This window comes from Schistocerca americana, chromosome 5 (assembly GCF_021461395.2).
Source record: "Schistocerca americana isolate TAMUIC-IGC-003095 chromosome 5, iqSchAmer2.1, whole genome shotgun sequence".
In the NCBI taxonomy this organism is placed as follows: domain Eukaryota; kingdom Metazoa; phylum Arthropoda; class Insecta; order Orthoptera; family Acrididae; genus Schistocerca; species Schistocerca americana.
Genome location: NC_060123.1, coordinates 651,951,413 through 651,972,416, shown reverse-complemented (window position 1 = coordinate 651,972,416; position 21,004 = coordinate 651,951,413). Strand labels below are relative to the sequence as shown.

The following is a 21,004-nucleotide window of genomic DNA, read 5'->3' as shown; positions in this document are numbered from 1 at the left end:
GGTGGCCAGCGGAAGTATTTAAACTCTGAATGGTGTTCCTGGAGCCACACTCTAGCAATTCTGTATGTATGATGTGTCGCATTGCCCTGCTGGAATTGCCCAAGTCCATCGGAATGCACAATGGGCATTAATGGTTGCAGGTTATAAGGCAGGATACTTACGTATGTGTCACCTGTCAGTCATATCTAGACGTATCATGGGTTCCATATCACTCCAACCGTACACACCCCACATCATTAGAGCCTCCACCAGCTTGAACAGTCCTCTGCTGACATGCAGGGTCCATACATTCACGAGGTTGTCTCCACCTGTACTCGTCCAGCCGCTCAATACAATATGAAAAGAGACTTGTCCGACCATGCAACATGTTTCCAGTCGTCAGCAGTCCAATGTCAGTGTTGACGGCCCCAGACAAGGCATAGAGCTTCGTGTCATGTAGTCATCAAGGGTACACGAGTGGATCTTCGACTCCGCAAGCCCATATCGATATTGTTTCATTGAATGGTTCAAAAATGCTGCCACTAGTTGATGGCCCAGGATTTAAATCTGCAGCAGTTTGCAGAAGGCTTGCAATTCTGTCTCATTGAATGATTCTCTTGAAACGTTGTTGGTCCTGTTCTTGCAGGATCTTTTTCCAGTCGCAGTGACTCATCAAGTAGTCGTACAGGAAAATCCCCACTTCATCACTGCCTCGGAGATGCTATGTCTCATTGCTTGTGCACTGCGCCAACTATAGCATCATGTTGAAACTCAGTTAAAACTTGATAACCTGCCATTGTAGCAGCAGTAACTGACTAACAACTGCACCAGACACTTGTTGTCATATATAGGCAGCTGACTGCAGTGCCATTTTCTGCCTGTTTATATATCTCTGTATTTGAATATGCATGCCTATACCAGTTTCTTGGGCACTTCAGTGCAGTTACTGCTATAATGCTCATGTTCAGTAAAAAAAACAGAACACCTGGAAGGACTAGGGACAGGACATTCATATTCACAGAACATATACATTAGTATGTTTTGCAGAAATAATTAGCATTTCAGTCACCTCACTTCAGCATGTGTCCTGTTGCCTAGTAGGCACGGAGTCTGCCGTAGGCAGATAACTTCTCCCACACGTGATGGTGGAATCGACATGTATAAGGTGCGAATGGGATCCTGTGATATAGTCGTGCATGCTGCATTCACCTGCTTCCATAGTTCATCTGTGGTGATTGGCATTGGATTACAGTGATGCACTGTCGTTTCACCATATTCCATGCATTTTTGATTGGTAACAAGTCTGGTGATCTGGCGGGCCAGAGCAAAACGCTGACATCCTATGACACCAAGAAGGCACATATTCATGCAACATCATGTGGTCTTGCATTGTCTTGCTGAAAAATGGCTTCGGGGGTGTTGTGCGGAAAGGGTATGACTACAGGTCATAGGATGTACAGCACTTAGATCGCACTGGTCGCAGTGCCCAGGACATATCTGCGGTGAACGAAAAAGCAGCCATCATTTTCAAACAAACAGAAACTGAACTGAAAATACTATCTGGTGTCAGTCTGCCCTCTGTGACGTCATACCATCACCACTGCCGTCTAAATGTGTTTCTCCATGTTTGTCAGTGGTAGGCGGAGAAGTGGACGACTTGCACGTAACCCGTGCCATAATAATGGTGTTTAACTGTCACATCTGATACTGTACAATGTGTTCGACTGTTCCACTGTTGTGCCAAAGCTGAGGAGGACGCAGATCTGTCCTACAGTGCCATTCGGATAAGATGTCAGATCTTCTCGGAGTGGTGGTCTGGGTGGGGAAACCTGACCCATCTCGTCGTGTTCTGTGGCCTTCTGTGAAACATTAGGTGCACACCTGTTGCACTGCCAAAACACTTTGTCCTACAGAGCAGCAATTTCTCGTTTGATGCATCACATTCTCTCATGACAATAACATGCCCTTTTTCAAACTCACTGATTTGACAGTACGGTTCGCACATATGCTTGAGAGGCGTCCTGCACATTTGCTCAAGTCACACTGATCCATTACCTTCAGTTTATAATAGAACCCAGTGTGTTGTTCTCGACAGCGAGTGTTCATCAGAGACAAGGGTATCGTCAGGAGTGACCTAGGGAAGTACAATAGGATTGCTATTGTTCTCTGTATACATAAATGATTTGCCTGAAAGGGTGGGCAGCAGTCTGCAGTTGTTAGTTGATGATGCTGTGGTGTATGGTAAGGTGTCGAAGTTGAGCAACTGTAGGAAGGTAAGAGATGACTTAGACAAAATTTCCAGTTGGCGTGCTGCATGGCAGCTAGCCCTAAACATGGAAAAATGTAAGTTAATGCGAATGAGTAGCAAGATCAAACCTGAAATGTTCGGATACAGTATTACGTGTCCCGCCTGACATAACCAAGTCATTTAAATATCTGGCTGTAACATGGCAAAGTGATATGAGGTGGAATGAGCATGTGAAAAATGTGGTAGGGACGGCAAATGGTTTATTGGGAAATCTTCAGGAAAGAGTGGTCCACTTGTAAAGGAGACTGCATAGACGATGCTGGTGTGACCTATTCTTGAGTACTGCTTGAGTGTTTGGGATCCATACTGGGTTGGAATGAACGAAGACATCGGTTCAGAGGTGGGCTGCTAGATTTGTTACCGGTAGGTTCTAACAACATGCAAGCATTATGGAGATGCTTCAGGAGCTCAGATGGGAATCCCTGGAGGGAAGGCGACGTTCTTTTTGAGATACACTTTTGAGAAAATTTAGAGAACCTGCATTTGAAGTTGACTGCTGAATGATTCTACTGCCGCCAGTATACATTGTGCGTAAGGAGCGCAAAGATAAGATATGAAAAATTAGGGCTCATACAGAGGCATACAAGCAGTTGTTTTTCCCATGCTCTGTTTGCAAATGGAACAGGAAAGGAAATTACAAGTAGTGGTATAGGATTCCCTCCGTCACACACCGTATGGTGGCTTGCAGAGTATCTATTTAGGTGTAGGTGTAGAATGAGAGCCTCGGGTCCATTTTACCGGTAGATGATGTTGTGCCACAATATCAATGTTGACCTTGAACCCACAGGCTTCACATATTGGTTCAAATGCTAATCATTTCCGCAGAACATACGAATGTACAAGTCCTATGAATATGAGCATCCTGTCTTCATAGTTCTCACCTAGGAAAGTAGTAGTCCTTTTTTAGAGCAGGGAGAGAACTTGAAAGAAACAAGAGATAGATAAAAATAAAAAGCAGATGACAACCTGGTCACGGAACATTTATTTGTATGCTTAAGGGTTAGGTTACAGATGTTGAGAGAAGTTATGCACTCCTGTATTAGTGAGATTGTCTTTTTATGGTGTAGTTGAAACCATAATTATAAATGCGAAAGTAAGTCCTCTATGTGTTACATTTTCCCACTAAAGTGCTGAATAAAATGCGATGAAATCAGCTATGGAAATAGCTTGAACTGTGAGGAAGAACATAGGCTACCTAAAAAAAGAAATTGAACCCTAATAAGAGGGTGAACTTCTCCTGCTTTTATGGAAGTGACTGTAAATTGTGTTAAAAAGTTATTAAATTGGATGCATAATGCAGTTGTTGCATAATGTCTAGCTACTTCATTAGAACGGAGCATAGCTGCATGCTCCTGCCATTGCCCATTGCCCCTCCACACATCACTTGGCAGTGGCATGCTACTCATGTTGCTGTGTCATGCATTGGGGCAGTTTGGGGAAGAGGGTTAGGGTGCACATCATGAGCTATGCTTACCCGAACAGGCAGACATGTGAAGGCAGCTGATGTGCTGCACACACAATAGCTTACTTAAGCACTATCATTCACCATAATAAGGCTACTGATATGTGAGTGCAGCCAAGGATAACTGATAGTAAGCAATTTGGACATGCTGTGTTTCTGGCCACATTTGATCCCCCTATTCCATTTATGTCATCGTGCTTCTTGAAATTAGTATTTCCACACAGTACTCAACGAAAATTAAAATCTGAACACAGTCTGTTTACCATGTCTACTTATTTTATTCCATAAGACATTTGCCCCCCCCCCCCCCCCCCGGGAAGGTATGATTATCTCTGATTGACACTGTGTGGAAATACTAATTTCAAGAAGCACGATGACATAAATGGAATAGGGGGATCAAATGTGGCCAGAAACACAGCATGTCCAAATAAAGGTATGATTATCTCTGATTGACTTGATCACAGGCTCCATCTTTTCTTTTCCTCCTTCAAAGGATGAATTTAAATTTCCAGTCCTCCTGTGTTATTTATTATATTTGTGCTATCTTATTTTGTAGATCTATTTACCCACATATTATTGGGTGTACAATAAACAGTGCTCAATAAAGAATGGTACGAGACTGAGAAGTAATTTGTCAGTGAGTCCATATGCACTTTGAAAGCATGATGAATTGATTTACACACACACACACACACACACACACACACACACACACACACACAATATTGTTCACATATATGAAATTGTTCATTTTTCTCATCATTTTTTAAAATGATTTTAGATTATCTATAGAGGCATTTTGTTTGTTTTATAGGAGAATCTGGGAAACACACGGGAAGAAGTGGAACGACTGCAGTTACACCTTCGGAAAGCTGGCACATTTGTTGGATCATATGCATCTGAATTGCGCAATGAGCTAGCAGCGTTACGTGGTCTAGTTCTGGCGGAGCTTGCCCAGTTGTCGCACACTGCTAATGAGCTTGCTGTAGCTGCTGCAGCCGACAGGGATGGGGCTGTTCAAAGGCTCACAGTAGACCATGAACTTGAGATGGAAGCTCTTAGGCGTGACGCAGCAGCAGCGGCAGATGCGAGGGATGAAGAACTGCGTAGGGTTAGAGATGTTAGTATGCCTGTTGCCTTACGAGCACTTTGAGGTTAAAAGTAAGGTTATTGTAGCTTTTATTTATTTAAAGATTTACATCTTGTCTACCAGGTTGGTAGTTTAAACAAATTTTTTTATAAGCCTACACACTAGTTTCAGACATGTGCCCATTCTCAAGTGCATAACGGATGTAGATGCATCATCTTTATCAGTAGTATAAAATGTAACAATATTACGGAAGGAAAGTTGCTACTCACCATATAGTGGAGATGCTGAGTCGCAGATAGGCACAACGCCATTCAGTTACAAACTAGCTTGTAGAGTTTATTAATATACTCGTACAAAGTAACAGCCTGATGAAAATGAAGTCAATGCTTTTAAATTCATCATAAGTAGTAATTTTTATGTATATTGAGAAAAAAACACTTAGAAATGTTTTCTTCCTCCATATGTACCTAAAGATAGGTAACTTGTCTCTCAATACTAGGCAGTATAGGAGAGTACCTTGCTTATTTTGCTTGTAACCAAATGTATGTATGAAATTAATATTCTTTGTCTTCTTGAATCTGTGAGAAGATTCAAAAAGTAATTTTATTTCTAAAAATGTGAGGATTCAGTACAAACAGATAATTCTGAGCCTTCACCTTTCCTGTTAGTCTTGTGTGTATACACCTTGTATCTTGACATTTTACTGTGTCCCATATCCAGTTATTTTATTTGCTTCCTGCTATTTCAAAATTGGAATACATTTTTCAGATTTTTAGTGATTTTGAAGGCACTTTAGTAAGTATAGGCAATTCTTTGTCTTCTTCTGTGCCGTGACCTTCCATTTTTTATTTATATTTTCCTGGTGTAGAGCACTAAATTTTGTGTCTTTAAAAGTTGCTGTGTGGAATTTTACAATTACTTGACTCCTAAGAGAAGCGTAAAGAATTTATTGCTGGCCTGTTCTTTCTGCTTCACTGACAAATTTCTTAGCATAACCAGTTAATGTATATTTCACAATAATATCAAGCAACATAAGACGTTTACTAACATCTGATTTTTGTGTACCTACAGTGCAGTGATATGATGTCTAAATAAGTGCTTTACACTTGTTTCTGTTTGATGGTGTGTGGCTATAACAGCTTCAGAATTATCTTTCACGGTTCAGTGGGTACATATTTACATGTTGTGCAAAGTTTGGTATTTCCTCTTAAGTGAAAATATTTTACTTACTCCATATTACAGAAGATCATTTCACTTAGGATCTGTAGTATCTAATTTTTGCGGTGGCTTTTGTATTATATGCACAAGCATGTACTGTAATGTCTGTTTGTTTGTATTTTGTAGGAGTTGAGCACCAAGGAAGAAAAAGCAGTAGCAGCACATTCTGATCTTGTAGCTCAGCTTAGCACTATGCAGGCAAAATTGGAGACTGAAATATCTCATCGACAAGAATTGCAATCTAAGCTAGATGCCTTCGAGCTAGAGAAGCAGCGTGCTCTCAAGGAACTGTCTGATAGACTGACACATGATTACAAGACTGAGCTGGAGGGTCTGCGTTCCAGGTTTAGGCTTATGACAACTACTTCCATGGAACGCAGCCCCAGTGACAGCAGTCTTGAAAGAATAGAGGTTTGTACAACTATTAATTTTACCCCAATAAAATAAGTTGTTCTGTAAACACTTAAATTTTGGTGGTCCAAGATGATGATCTGCTATGAAAGATACTGTGAATTGTATGTATTTTTATATCACCATTGTCTACCCTCTCCATCCATTATGCAAGCTCATAATGTATTTGAAACTGTTACTTGCTATCATAACATTTGCAGGTTGGTATTTGGACTTTGAGTTAGATTGTCAGATTGCACTATAACTGACTTTCTTACCCACAGATGGGAATATCGTCGTGGAAAACAAGACTGCGAAGTAGCTTGAGTGTGTTTTGAATGTGGTTCTTCTTTTACTCTTTTCAATTTTTTTAATAAGTCACGGAGTGGTTAAAAAAATGGAAAAAAAAATGCTACTGACTACCAACCTAAGCAAACCCATAATAATACCGAGCGAGGTGGCGCAGTCGTTAGCACACTGGACTCGCATTCGGGAGGACGACTGTTCAATCCCGGGTCCTGCCATCCTGTTTTAGGTTTTCCGTGATTTCCCTAAATCGCTTCAGGCAAATGCCGGGATGGTTCCTTAGAAAGGGCACGGCCGATTTCCTTCCCCATCCTTCCCTAATCCGAGCTTGTATTCCGTCTCTAATGACCTCGTTGTCGACGGGACGTTAAACAGTAATCTCCTCCTCCTCCAAACCCATAATAATATTTGCTTCATGCAGAAACTCGGTATTTGTTTTCATTGGAAAGGTATGGCATCATGAAGATGAAAATGTGATGACCATAATGAAGAATATCAGTTACTTGATATTGCCTCTGTTCGTAGTGGCTGTTGTCATTTTCATAATAGTGAACTCTTCCACTCATAATCCTAAACGCTTTGTGACATTCCAGCCCAACAACCACTCTATTGTATCATGTTAGGAGCAGGCTGCATTACTGCCACTTAATACTCGCATATAAATGTGAGCCAACTAGGACTTGATTTGACAATATAAACAAACTTTTTGGCATTGTGTCTCCTAACAGCTTCGGCAGCGAAAAGCACCTGACCACCTTCCACAACTGGTTCAAAATATATCTCCTCGGTCAGGAGTCAACACACAGTAAATGTACACCTCAAGAGCGACAATGAAAAATTGAATTTGACGTACTAAACACAAAATATTTGATGTGCCTACTTTTCAGCACTTATGTAATATAGTGAACCACATATAGGAAACATGCAAAATGGAAAATTATTTTTCTCTAGTTAAATAAATCAAAATTTGATTTAAAAGGCAAAGTCCCTTGAATCAGTGTAAAATGACTACTGGAACATGAGAGGAAAAATTCAACGATCTGCACAACATGGGTATCATTCAAAGACTGTTATTGTGTTATTTTCATTAATGACTCTAAATTCCATAATAAATTTTTAGTGGTGTTTGGTGGCCACTGGTCCCCAAATTAGTTGACCAACAACTTATCTGTATAGTTGACGCACCACTTTGCAACTGTGTAGTGTTTCTTTGGGAACAGCATTTCACTAAATTTTGAGGAGCAGTCAGATGTACAAAATGCCATATAGCTAATATTAATGTCTGTAAAAAAATTGGTTTTGTATGGCATAAATTATTGATATTAGTAATAGCCAGAAAAGCGAAACTAAATATTTTAAGACATACTGTTTTGTAAGTCTGAACATTTATTGCAAGCAAATCAGATTTTGAGAGCTTACACACTCATAGCCATATGCTTACCACCTGAATGCTAACTGTTATATGTAGGTATTGACTTAACCATTGTTGCTGCTGCATATCTAACGATCCACAACTTTAGCCAATGCTCAATTATAACTAACTTGAGCGATGTGTTTTAAGTCAGTCAGCTGCTTGGGAAATCACTCCAGTTAAATGTGCAATCACCTAACAATCATCTTAGCTATATCTACAGTATGAGTTACTAATTCATGATGATTTTAACCAACTTCAGTTTATATATAATGACAATATTATTGCTTCTCACCATATAGTGGAAATGTTGGGTCACAGACACGCACGGCAGAAAGACTGCTAAACAAATAAGCTTTTGACAAAAAAGCCTTCTCTCTCTCTCTCTCTCTCTCTCTCTCTCTCTCTCTCTCTCTCTCTCTCTCCCCCTCTCTCTCTCCCTCCCTCCCTCCCACCTCAATTTACTAAATAATAGGATGTTACAATCCTAGAGATGATGTACCTGTTTAGTTTTTCAAAACCAAACAAAGATTATAAATACATACTACTGGAATACGGTAGGTAAAATCCCTCAAATAAAGGTACCTGACAAGTGAAGCTCCTGACAGTTTTGAAAATAACAAGTTATGACTTATCTCCTTAAACACCTGCATACCTAAAAAGGGTATCCCAACTTACAGGAAGCCATGGAAATGTAGAAGAGTAATCACGAGGTAGACTATCAGTTTTACACTTGGAGGAAACAGATTTCACTTACAGTAAACTCCTGTTTATCCGAAATGATTGGGACGGTGGCTGGTTTGGATAACGAAAATTTCGCATAAACCGAAGTCCCTGTTTTCACGTGTGAAATACCCCCAATTTGCGTCAATATAGCGAAATATGATCATAAAGTGTGTGTAGGGTAAGTTGATATGGTTGTGAAAAAGCCTGCATGTTTTTGACTGAAAAAATTGTGTTGACATGTTAAAAAGGCACCAGAGTATGATTGAAAAACCAAAGTTTTTAAATACTGAATAGCAAACCTCATTTATTTTACATTCTTACAGAAAAAATCCACCTTATTTGCCAGCAGAAAGAAACAGGAGTTTTAATTTTATTACCTACACTTTTTTAATAAAAAATAAACTACCGCACAAAATTATGAAACAAATCTAGAGATTACTCAAAGGAATGAAAAGTTTGTATAGAGGAACTTTAAAGTAAAAAAAGTTTAAACTTACAGATGTTGAAGATCTAAGACGCTTCATTAGAATTTATTTTTTGGTAAAAAGGTATGCAATTCTCTCTCTCTCTCTCTCTCTCTCTCTCTCTCTCTCTCTCTTTCTTTCCTCCCTTTTTATTTTTTTTATTAGAAACTTTCATTGTGACAATATATCTCAAACATTGGAAACGAACAATTTCAGTATAATTACCATCTCCTGTAGGCTGATGCACTCCAGTGCGGTTTGGATTGCTTCGTAACTGACCGTATGAGGAATCTTTTTCTCTGCTGCGTCATCACACACGCATTCTCCGGACACTTTCTGATTGGTTGCATTTGGACGATTTCTTCCTCAGGGAAATGAGTCGTTTTCCATCCATTCTTCAACATTTTCAAAGTTCGCATCTTCATAACCCGGTAGCTTCTCGAGTAAACTCACCAAAATTACGTCATTTTCATCTGTTTCTGGCATGTCAGCTTGAGTTTCGGTGTTGCCTCCTTCTTCCCACCACTGATGAGTTGCCTTATGGTCTAAGAAGTTTTTTTCCCAAGACCTAATGAGAGAAATTGGAGGAATTAGATTCCAAGCCTCAGCAATCCAATGAATGACACTTAAAACATTGATTTTTTTAAGAGCTTGCACAAAATCGTTTTCAGAATCAATCACACCGATTAATTATTCCAGCAGTTTGCCTGTAATGTTTTTTTATTGTCTCAAGAACACCTTGGTCCATTGGTTGCCATAGAGAAGTGACATTTAGTTGGAGAAACACAACTTTGATATCCCCATCTTGCAGATCACCTGGGTGAGGAGGAGTGTTGTCCACAAGGAGTAGCGCTTTTCAATGAAGTCGATTTTCCTCCGTGTATTTTTCTACAGCTGTAACAAACTCTGCCTGGAATCACTCTTTGAAGACGGCAACATTCATTCGTGCCTTAGACTCATTTGTGTACCACACTGGCAAAGGTTTATCAGCTGATTGCTGTCTAAATGCTCTTGGTTTATCGGATTTGCCAGTTAAAGTAAGGCACATATTATGATTGCTAGTGACATTACTGCATGTGAGGACAGTAACTCTTTCTTTGCATTTTTATATCTGGATGTCATTTTTTCTTGTTTAGAGGCAAGGGTTTTTGTTGGCAACATTTTGCAATTCAACCTGGTTTCATCAGTTGTATAATCGCCTTTGTCTATGATAGTGTGCAGTTTCTTCTTAATATCAGCGATAGCAGCTTCATCCCAGTGTAATGATTCGCCACTGATGGGCATTTCATGAATCCCACGCTGCTTTTTACACAGATCCAGCGAGCCATCACTTCCGGGGAATTCTTGCTCCTTTCCTTCAGTCAGCTCATAAAAAGCCATTGCTTTCTGATGAAGTAGAGGACCTAAAACTGGCATAAAATTGGCTCTTATTTGTTCATGCCCAAAAAGTAATGCCTCTTCTAACTGAGCATGTGCACCTTTTCTCATTGTTTTTAAGAGATTTCACTGCTCTGCCTGATGCTCGGATGGAACAAAATTTTTCAATTGCTGTTTGATTTGTCTTCCAGTCAGTAATCATACTCCTACTGACTTTCAGATCTGCAGCAACTTCCGTGGGTGGTTTACCAGCATCAATTCTCTGCAAAGTGCGAAGCTTTTGTTCCAATGAGATGACATTCTTTTTTTGTTTTGCGCTCGTAGTCACATTTAGCATTTTGTTACTGATTATTTTTTGGCTTTCAACCACTTTTATTTCTGAACATTTTAAAGCATGTTTTGCGAGCATGGAACATTACATTGAAAACACACAGATACACGACTTGACAACATTCGAGAAGCACTAGACAAAGCTTTTGACTTTTGAAATTAGGCTGTGGCAGCCACTGAATGAAAGCATCCGATACCTCTACCTCTCTCCCCTGTCCTACACTACCCCATGCGGCAACATAACAGTGCCTTGTATGTTCACTGTTAAATGCTCGGCTTCGTCTGATGTACTGACAACAGGCGGAAAGTGTTTGGCACCACACTCTCATTATCGGTTTCGACAAGTCTATGTCGCGCTGCATAGAGCAGTACTATACGTACTGTACTTCCAAGGAGTTCCAATAGATGGCCATGGCATGATATCACACAATACAAACAAGAAACATGCTAAACTTCAACCAAAACATGCATGAATTGTCGACTCTGGGATTTTGATATGCGCCAGTGCACTGGTTAGCAGCAGACTGCTGAAACACACCACTGAATACATGGCTCCAGGTGCAGACAAGTTGAAACTTGTCAAGTGTCAGTCTAGCTTGCCAAAAGCTTAGCTGTGCCATGCGTCAGATGTGGCCAATGTGAGCCACGAAAATAGGAAAAATTTGTTCAGATAAAGTGGATTCCGGATAAATGGGAGTTTATTGTATATTGTTAGTGGAACTCGAGTACAAAGTCTTAAATGACATAGCCTACAGGCATGGGAAGGGACATATAACTTACTTCCTTAAAACATTTATGCATAACAGAAGATATGGTGCAGTGTGAGACTGAATTAAATGGTTATAGTAAAGATTTCTGAAATATGAGTAAAAATTAGACCTACAAAATGAAAGTACCTAGCTGGGTGTCCCTAGTAACACAGACAGACTGCTAAACTAAGGAAACATCACAATCAACATAGTAACAGAAAAAACGTATACAAGAATAATCCAGAAAGTAATGCCCCACATTTATTTTTCTCAGCTAACAACAATTTTGCAAATGTGAAATGTTAGGTACAAATTCTTTAGTTTCCTGAGTGTGCGTACAAAATTCCATTTCCTGCTACAGATGGTGCAACAGCAGCAATTTTTCAAAATGTGTCTATAAATGATGTACATCACAAGTAGTCTGTCAGCATTGAATTTTATCACTGTGGTGAAATAAACTGTATTTGCAAACATTTGTGTGGAATCCATGGAGCATCTGCAGTTGACAGAAGTATGTTCAGTCCTTGTCTCTGCGCACTGAGGGTGAGGCCGTCCGAAGGCGATTTGGCAGAGCTCTTTGATTTGCAGCACATTCGCAACACATTATGACTTGGCAGTTGGCACTGCTGCTGTCAATAAGCAAAGCAATTGTGGATGCAGTTATCTGCACTCTTGGATACTCTTAACATTTGTGCAAGGTGGGTACCATGCTGTCTTACAGTGGAACACACATCTCACAAAAAATAAAAAATAAATTATAAATATATATTCTGAGTTGTTGCAACATTTTGAAACTAGGGAGAGGCCTCCTTGTCCCTGGCTTGTGACACGTTATGAAAGCTGTGTTCACCATGTTCAACACAACACAAAAAGGCATCATGGAAGTGATGTCATCCTCATTCAACACAGAAGGAAAAAATCAGAGCAGATGCTTCTACCAGTAAGATCATGATGACTTTGTTTTGGTACTGTGAGGGTGTGATTTTCTTCAGTGTGATACCAAGAGGCAGTACTGTTAATTTCGAGGCATATGTGAACACAACTACCATGATCAAAACTTTTTCCGCCACCTTTGGCTCCATAACAACCTACGAGATGTTTTGGTCCAAAACAGTATCGCTTGGCCTCCTACAAGTATGAGGTTTCCTGAACAAGTCGTGAAACTGAGCTAGACAGTGTTCGCTCATCCACTTTACATCCCTGACCTCTCCCTTTCTGACTGCAATTTATTTGAGTAATTAAAGGATAGCATTTATGGTAGGTTTTTGTGTACAGTAAGGTTATGTCTCTGGCAGTGAAGAAATGGCTTAGTGAGCAGAACAAGAATTGGTACAAACTGGGCACACGCCCTTGTGTGTAGCTAAAGAAGGGCAATAGAACTGTGAGGAGATTACACGGAAAAATAGGCTATGTAAATGAAATATCATTCTTTCGTATGCGGAATTTTCATTGTGTGCCATATACAATTATTAAATGGAGGCAAAATGTGGGGCATCACTTTCTTGGTGATTGTTGTACCTCTGTTTCAACACAGATATTACCATTTATCTGCACGTGTATACAGAGCGTTCACCAGTTCTGCAATCCAAGGAGATAGCAGTTAGTATCTTGTCAAGTACTTTTTCTCCACACAAGTTTCCAAAAGAAATTTGACAGGACACTATATAAATAAAAGAAATAAAAAAGTTTGGAATTAATTTCTGTCAGAAAGTGTTCTGATGCAGACTGCATTTCATAGAAGCATATACGACACTGTTTCATATGTACATACACATCTTTGAGGATATAAAATAAAATCATCACAATTTATTCGCACTATTTTTCAACAAAGTCTTGCCACAAAGTTGCAAGATCTAATTTCAGTTAAACAATCCATGAGAAGGTGAGCAGTGTGTTCATTGGGAGCATTTGTGAAATGTCTGAATGTATGAGTAAGTACAAAATTCTGTTGGCATTAGTGGCCATCTGTTAATGTATTTCATGTTGGCTGTCATCTTGGGACAGTCATTTGATGTTTGTTCAATCATTTTTCTGATGCTTAACCCAGCACAATTGACTAACATTCTCAAAAGACTCACTCTCCATTGATTGTGGCTGACAGGAGCCAAGCCAGTGGCCAGATCTTACTGTACTGTACAATCCACACTATTGTCCACAGTTGTCATTTCTGTGGTCTTATTCTGTAGCTGCTCCATAATTTGTTACAATGTCGGTTTGTCCCGAAGCTTCTGGATCCTAGACTCCTGTGCTACACTGAATATTGGAGGAACTACTGTGATGACTATGGTACGCTTCTCATGTATATTGATGTGGAGAGGACATCTAACCTCTGGCCAAGATCTCGACTGAATCTTTGAGAATACCAGCTACTTGTGCTGTGGAACTGTCAGAAAAAAACATTAAACAAATGTCTGCTGACGATTCTGAAATGTAAACAAAGGCAATATGTCACTTCAGTAAATGTGCCCACAGTAATACAATTACAGTAAAACTTCCTTTATCCTTCACTCTTTCTTCAGAGGCTGTGGTCTCTTGTCAAAACTTGAAATTTCTTCTGGAGAGGCAGGTAGGGTACGATCAAATGATGTATTTCACAGTTATAAACACACCACACATTTCCTTTATACACTTCTGACATCATCAGCGTGGGGTGATCTGTAGTATTATGAACACAGCATAAATTTTCAGTTGCCAAGATGGCTAAAGTTTTTATTCATATAGATTACTGGTTTCGGCTGTTATGTTGCCACCTTGGACTTGCAAAAGATGGGACCGAAAATGCTAGGATACAACAACTAACGTAACAGCACACTTAATTATATCAAAGATTTGCAATACGTACATTATTCATTATTGAATCTTCTCCTTCAGTGCAGTAAGTGGCCGTATACAATGTATGTCCAGAGGGCCTCTGCACTTTGGTGAGTTTGTGCTTGGCTGCCATGGGTCCCCAGCGTATGCAGCACCTTTCCGTGCTGCATGTCTATTGTTGTGCTATTCTTTTACCCCCTCCCTTGAGGAAAATGTCTTGGATATTTTTGGGAATGTATTCTGAAGTTTTGGCCAACCGACATCACAACAATCCCTCAAGATTTTTTTTTCATATTTCTTTGCTGTCCATCTCCTCCCTTTCCTCTGCTTCGGTGTTCGATGTCCCACTTTGTTTCTTCTTCTCCCCATGCGCTCCTGAAAGCTGCCCATGTTTTTGATGCACAACAGATGACTGGGCAACGCAATTCCCAGCCTTAGGAAGGTAGTTTGGATTCACAGGCACCCCCTGGTACAGGCTAGGCCGAGGGAGGGGTGGTTGCCTGAGCAATTATCTTCTGAATTGCCAGATATTCCTGCCATCTGGAGTTCAGGAGGTGTGACCTGAGGTTTGAACAGTCGCCTAAGGCAGGTGAGCACCTCCTATGTTGGAAGGAGCATGCCATCAGAGATACTGCCAGTCATGGGGATTTTTTGCAATGAGCTGGTCCTATTCATCTCAGTCTACATCTGCTAAATGAAAACCGAATTAAGCTAAAGATTCAACAACACTCCCAGCTGCACCTCAGTTCCTTGTGGTATCATGTACCAGAAGTGGTCTGTCTCTTGCTACTGTTCATCTGTTTACTGTTCAGAAAGGCGTTGATGCAGTTGCAGGCCTTCAAAATCCTGGTATCACTTATGTAATGTGACTTCGCTTCTGGGGACCAGTTGTGATTTTCAAGCCAACAACCGCTTACAGTTTCACTCCTCCACAGCTATCCTGTTCATGTTGAGACCCATTGTACGCTGAATTCTTCACTTGGTGTTATTTACACTCGGCTGCTTGATAGTCTGACTGGGGGGAAGTCCAACAGGTCATCACTGCGTACAGACAAATTTCTCTCTCTCTCTCTCTCTCTCTCTCTCTCTCTCTCTCTCTCTCTCTCTCTCTCTCATCACAGTTGATCGAGAAGTGTGCTCCCATCAAAGATTAAGGCAGGCTATAAAGTCATCACTGTCCAACCATACATTCCAAAATGACTCTGGGCACTATGGGACTTTACATCTGATGTCATCAGTCCCCTAGAACTTAGAACTACTTAAATCTAAGTAACCCAAGGACATCACACAAATCCATGCCCGAGGCAGGATTCGAACCTGCAACCGGTTCCAGACTGAACATACATTCCAAACCCTATGCATTGCCACCAGTGTCAATGTTATAACCACATTCGCATGTCCTGCCAAAACATGGCCAAAGGAGTGGTAGAGATGCTCATGAGGGCAGTTGCCCGCCTCCTTCTCCCTGCTGTATCAATTATAATGGCTACCAAGCCACCTCATCCGTGATTATCCGTTGTATTGATGAGCAGGCTGTCCAGGAGATCCAGATGAAGGAAACAGTACCCTACCCTGTCACTCGAGTTGTCGGCTAGTTGAAAGCCTTGCATTTTATCATCTGGCACATACAGCAGTGTTCTTGCTATGCCATGCTCCAGAAAGGACATAGCCACGCAGACCTGCGACCTCCTTTTCAGTATTGCAATGCTGAGATCACTCAGTATCACCATAGCATTCCCGTCTCCTTTTCGTACAGCTGTGCAACAAGCCACCAGATCTTTACCCCTGTTGGTGAATTCATGTGCTACATAACCGGCGGACCGGAAAGGATAAAAGGAATATTCCAGCAAAGACTTTTTATGTCCATGCAGCCAGCAACTGTCTTAGTCTTCGTATGCCAACCGTAAGGGCTGTAACAAATCGAACCACAAGCAACCTTCTCCTTCCCCAATTTCGATGTCATCTTCAATGGTGTTGCCATATGATACCCTCACCCCGCCAAACTCCATTTCACTGGTGTGCACCGCCTACTGTTTTTCTGCCCTGGGATCCACCCACAGAGAATGTCGATGCATCCATAGGTTTCATGGAACAGGATCCTCCAGCCTCTGTGCCCTATAGCAGCATAATCTTCGAAGGCTGGCAGTCTGCATCTGCCGAGGTGACTGTCCTTCGTTTGTTTCTCCTCCCCAGTTCCTTTATGAGTCTCCTCAAATGGAATGTTCGTGGCGTTAGATCAAATGAGGAGGAATTATGACTGCTCTTGGAATTGCACCATCCAGTTGCATTCTGCCTCCAAGAAATTAAGTCCCACCTTCGTGACCGCTTTGACCTTTCGCATTTCCTTCTGATCCGTCTCATCCTTCCCCCTGAGGACTGCCTTCCATATCATGGGGGATTTATGTCGCTCATTCAGGATGACGTCCATAGCCAAACCACCTCATTGAACACCCAGTTGCAAGCTGTTGTGCTCCTCACTTTCATTTATCATTTTACCTTTTCTCTTTGTAATGTCTACATCCCTTCCTCATTAGCTGTCACTAGGGTAGGCTTAACTCCAGCTTATTGGTCAGATCCCTTACCCCGTTTTGCCGCTCGATGACTTTAATGCACCACCCGCTTTGGGGCACTTCGAGAAACTGTCTGGTAGGTTCCCTTGCGGCTGACATTCTCAATCAACTCAACCTAATCTGTCTGAAAACTGGAGCATCCATGTTCCTTTCATACTCCCTGCACACCTATTCCCATTTGGACATCTCGTTCTGCCCAGCCCAGCATACCTGTCATCTCGAGTGGTCCATTCTCTCTGAAACGAAATCGAGCGACCATGTCATGTATGCTATCCGCTTGCTGACACCTATCCCATCTGAGTGTAAACCTAATTGGCAGCTTTTTAAGCCCAACCGGAGGCTTTGCTCCTTCCTGGCAACCTTTGACAAACATCATTTGCCCAGTTGTGATGACCAGATGGAGTGCCTTATGAGTGTATCCTTACCTCCACAGAATATTCCATGTCTTGCACCTTTTCATTATTATACAGTGTCCCAGGCCCCTTGTGGACTGAATCATTCTGTGATGTGATTCACGTGGGGAGCCATGCTTCCTGCGTTTTTAACCATCATTCTATGATGGTGAACTCCATTGTTATAAACAGTTGCATGCGCAGTTGTCACATTCTTTGGGATAGCAGAAAAGCAAGCTGGATTTCCTTTATTACTTCTTTTAACAGTTTCGCTCCCTCTTCAGTTGTACGGTGTAACGACTGTTGACTCTCTGGGACCAACGTTTATTTCCCAATTTCCGGCCTGACTGTAGCAGGTGCTGTCATCTACATATACTCCACACTGTAACGTGTGTGGCAGATGGTACCCTGTACCAGTACTTGTAATTTCCCGTGCTATGCCACTCACAAATAAAGCAAGGGAAAAACTACTGTTGTTATGTCTCCATATGAGCCCTGATTTCTCATCTCTTATCTTTGTGGTCCTTACACGCAATGTATGAGTGGGAGCAGAATCATTCAGCAGTTAGCTTCAAATACCAGGTCTCTAAATTTTCTCAGTAGTGTTTTCCGGAAAGAATGCTGCCTTTCCTCAAGGGACTCCCATTTGAGTTCCTGAAGCATTTCCGTATCACTTAAGTTACGTTCGAACCTACCAGTAACAAATCTAGCAGCACCCCTCTGAATTGCTTTGAAGTCTTCCTTCAATCTGACATGGTACTGATCCCAAACACTCTAGCAGTATTCAAGAATAGGTCTCACCAGGGTCCTATATGCCATCTCCATTACAGGTGAACCACTCTTTCCTAAAATTCACCAAGTAAACCGGTCAACTATTTGCCTTCTGTACCACAGTTTTCACATGCTTGTTACACCTCATGTTGCCTTGCACCGTTATGCTCAGATACTTTGACTTGAGTGTGTCAAGGAGAACACTAGTAATACTGTATCCGAACAGTACAGGTTTGATCTTCTTACTCATCCACACTAACTTTAATTTTTCCACTTTAGGGTTAGCTACCATTTATCACATCAACTGGAAATTTTGTCTAAGTCGTCTTGTTATCTTCCTACAGTCACCCAACTTCGACACCTTAACGTACGTCACTGCATCATCAGCGAACAACCATAGACTGCTGCACACCCTGTCCTCCAAATCATTTATGTATATAGAGAACAGCAGCAGTCCTATCACACTTCCCTGGGACATTCCTGATGATACTTTTGTCTCTGATGAATACTCGCTGTCGAGGACAATGTACTGAGTTCTGTTATTTAAGAAGTCTTGGAGCCACTCACTTATGTCTGAACTTACTCCATATGCCCGTGCCTTCGTTAACAGCCTGCAATGGAACACGGCATCAGATGGTTTCTGGAAATGTAGAAATATGGAATCTGCCAGTTGCCCTTCATCTATTGTTCTCAGTATATCATGTGATAAAAGGACAAGCTGAGTTTTGGATGAGTGATGCTTTCTAAAACCATGCTGATTCGTGTACATAGGCTGCTTAGCCTCAAGTAAGTTTATTGTATTCGTACTGAGAATGTGTTCAAGAATTCTGCAGCAAACAGAAGTTAGGGATATTGGTCTGTAATTTTCCTTTCCTTTCTTTTACCTTTCTTATATACTGGAGTCACCTGCATTTTTTTTCCAGTCACTTGGGACGTGCTGGATGGGAGATTCACGTAAATGCAAGCTAGGTGAGGGGCCAGTGCTGTAGACTACTCTTTGTACAATCGAACTTGTATACCATCCAGAACCTATCATTGTGTACCCTGTTGCTATCTCCAACACCTTAGGCTGCTATTTTGTGGAGATTTTGAATGCCACCCATTGTCATTCTGCCTTCCTCCCTCAGAAACGAGTTGAGGCATGTTGGGTGATACTATCCTCTCAGAATGGTGATTGCTACAATCCTGCCTTTACTATAAGGGAGCTGACCACTCTATCGCCTCATCCCAATCTTCCACCCTAGGGCTGGACGATGTTAACATTCAGATGTTGCAGTACCTTCCTGTTGCAGGCAAGCACTTTCTCCTTTGTATGTACAATTGCATCCGAACAGATGGCACGTTTCCTAGACGCTGGTGTCAAGCTGCTGTCATATCCATACCTAAGCCCGATAAGAACAAACACCTTCCTTCTAGCTACCACCCCATTTCTTTCTCCAGAAGTGTCTGCAAGGTGATGGAATGTAAACTTCATGGCCAGCTGGTACACTGGCTTGAGTTTTGCAATCTACTAACCACTGTATGATGTGGATTTTGTATGCGGCATTCTGCAGTTGACCATCTTGTCACTTTGTCAACCCATATCTTGAACAGTTTTCTGTGGAAATACCAGACAATGGCCGTGTTTTTTGATCTAGGGAAAGCCTACGACACCTGGTGGAAGACTGGTGTCTCCGTACTCTATACATGTGGGGTTTCCAAGATGGCCTGGCTCATTTCCTTCAGGAATTTTTAAAAGATTGAGTTTTCAAGGTATGGCCTTGTCGGACACCTTTATCCAGGAGACCAGGTGCCTCAGGGCTCCATCCTGAGTGTCGTCCTACTTGTTACAGCCATTAACTCTATTACTGACTGTCTCCTGCCAGGCATCTCTGGCTCAGTTTTCGTCAAGGAATTTCCGATCTATTGTAATTCTCCATGGACTTGGCTCCTTGAGTGACGTGTTCAGCGATGTCTCAATCTTCTTCTTTTGTGGAGCATCAACAGTGGCTATCACTTTTCCACTAATAAAGCCATTTGTATGATTTGCTGGTGGCTCAGTGGGTTTCTTACACCTTTACATCTTGGGCCTGTTGCTCTTCCATTTGCTGAAACTGCAAAATGCCTGGGGCTCGTGCTTGATAGGAAACTTCTTTGGTCCTCCCATGTGTTATACCCGACCACAAGCTGTACCCGGCCCTCAGCGTCCTACGTGTCCTTCCTGGGGAGCGGATCGGACCATTCCATGTCCATTGGAAAGTAGAGTATGAGTGTTTTGTTTATTCCTCTGCACGTTCGTCCAGCTTGCACCATCTGAACAGAATCCACCATCGTGGAATATGTTTGGCCACTGTCGCCTGTTACAGTAGCCCGGTTGGGAGTCTATGCAGAAGGTGCTGAACTGCCAATGTCACACCAGTGGATATCCTCCTCAGTGGATGCGCATGCTGTTTCTCTGCCATGACCGGCCACCCGTCCTATGCCCCTTTCTTAGATGACTTCCTTGACTGCTAGTATGAGATGCACCCTTCTTCTCTGTTACCTCTGGGAGTTCACTTTTGGCTACTGCTCCGGCAGTTTAACTTCACACTACCTGCCATTTTACCACCTAGGCTTTGTGCAGCGGCCTGTGTTTATCTTGGACTTCATTCACTTCCCAAGGACACTACTC

General features: G+C 41.6%; 1 protein-coding gene across 4 annotated transcripts in view; it reads left to right on the top strand.

Moving 5' to 3' along the window:
* LOC124616713 (RB1-inducible coiled-coil protein 1) overlaps window positions 1-21,004 on the top strand; it is a 314,373-nt gene that overhangs the window by 238,619 nt on the left and 54,750 nt on the right. For all 4 annotated transcript variants that reach the window (XM_047145068.1, XM_047145070.1, XM_047145069.1 and 1 more), the window contains exons 13-14: window positions 4,564-4,869; window positions 6,184-6,468. In XM_047145068.1, the coding sequence (XP_047001024.1) occupies window positions 4,564-4,869; window positions 6,184-6,468 (591 nt within the window). The remainder of the gene's footprint in view (window positions 1-4,563; window positions 4,870-6,183; window positions 6,469-21,004) is intronic.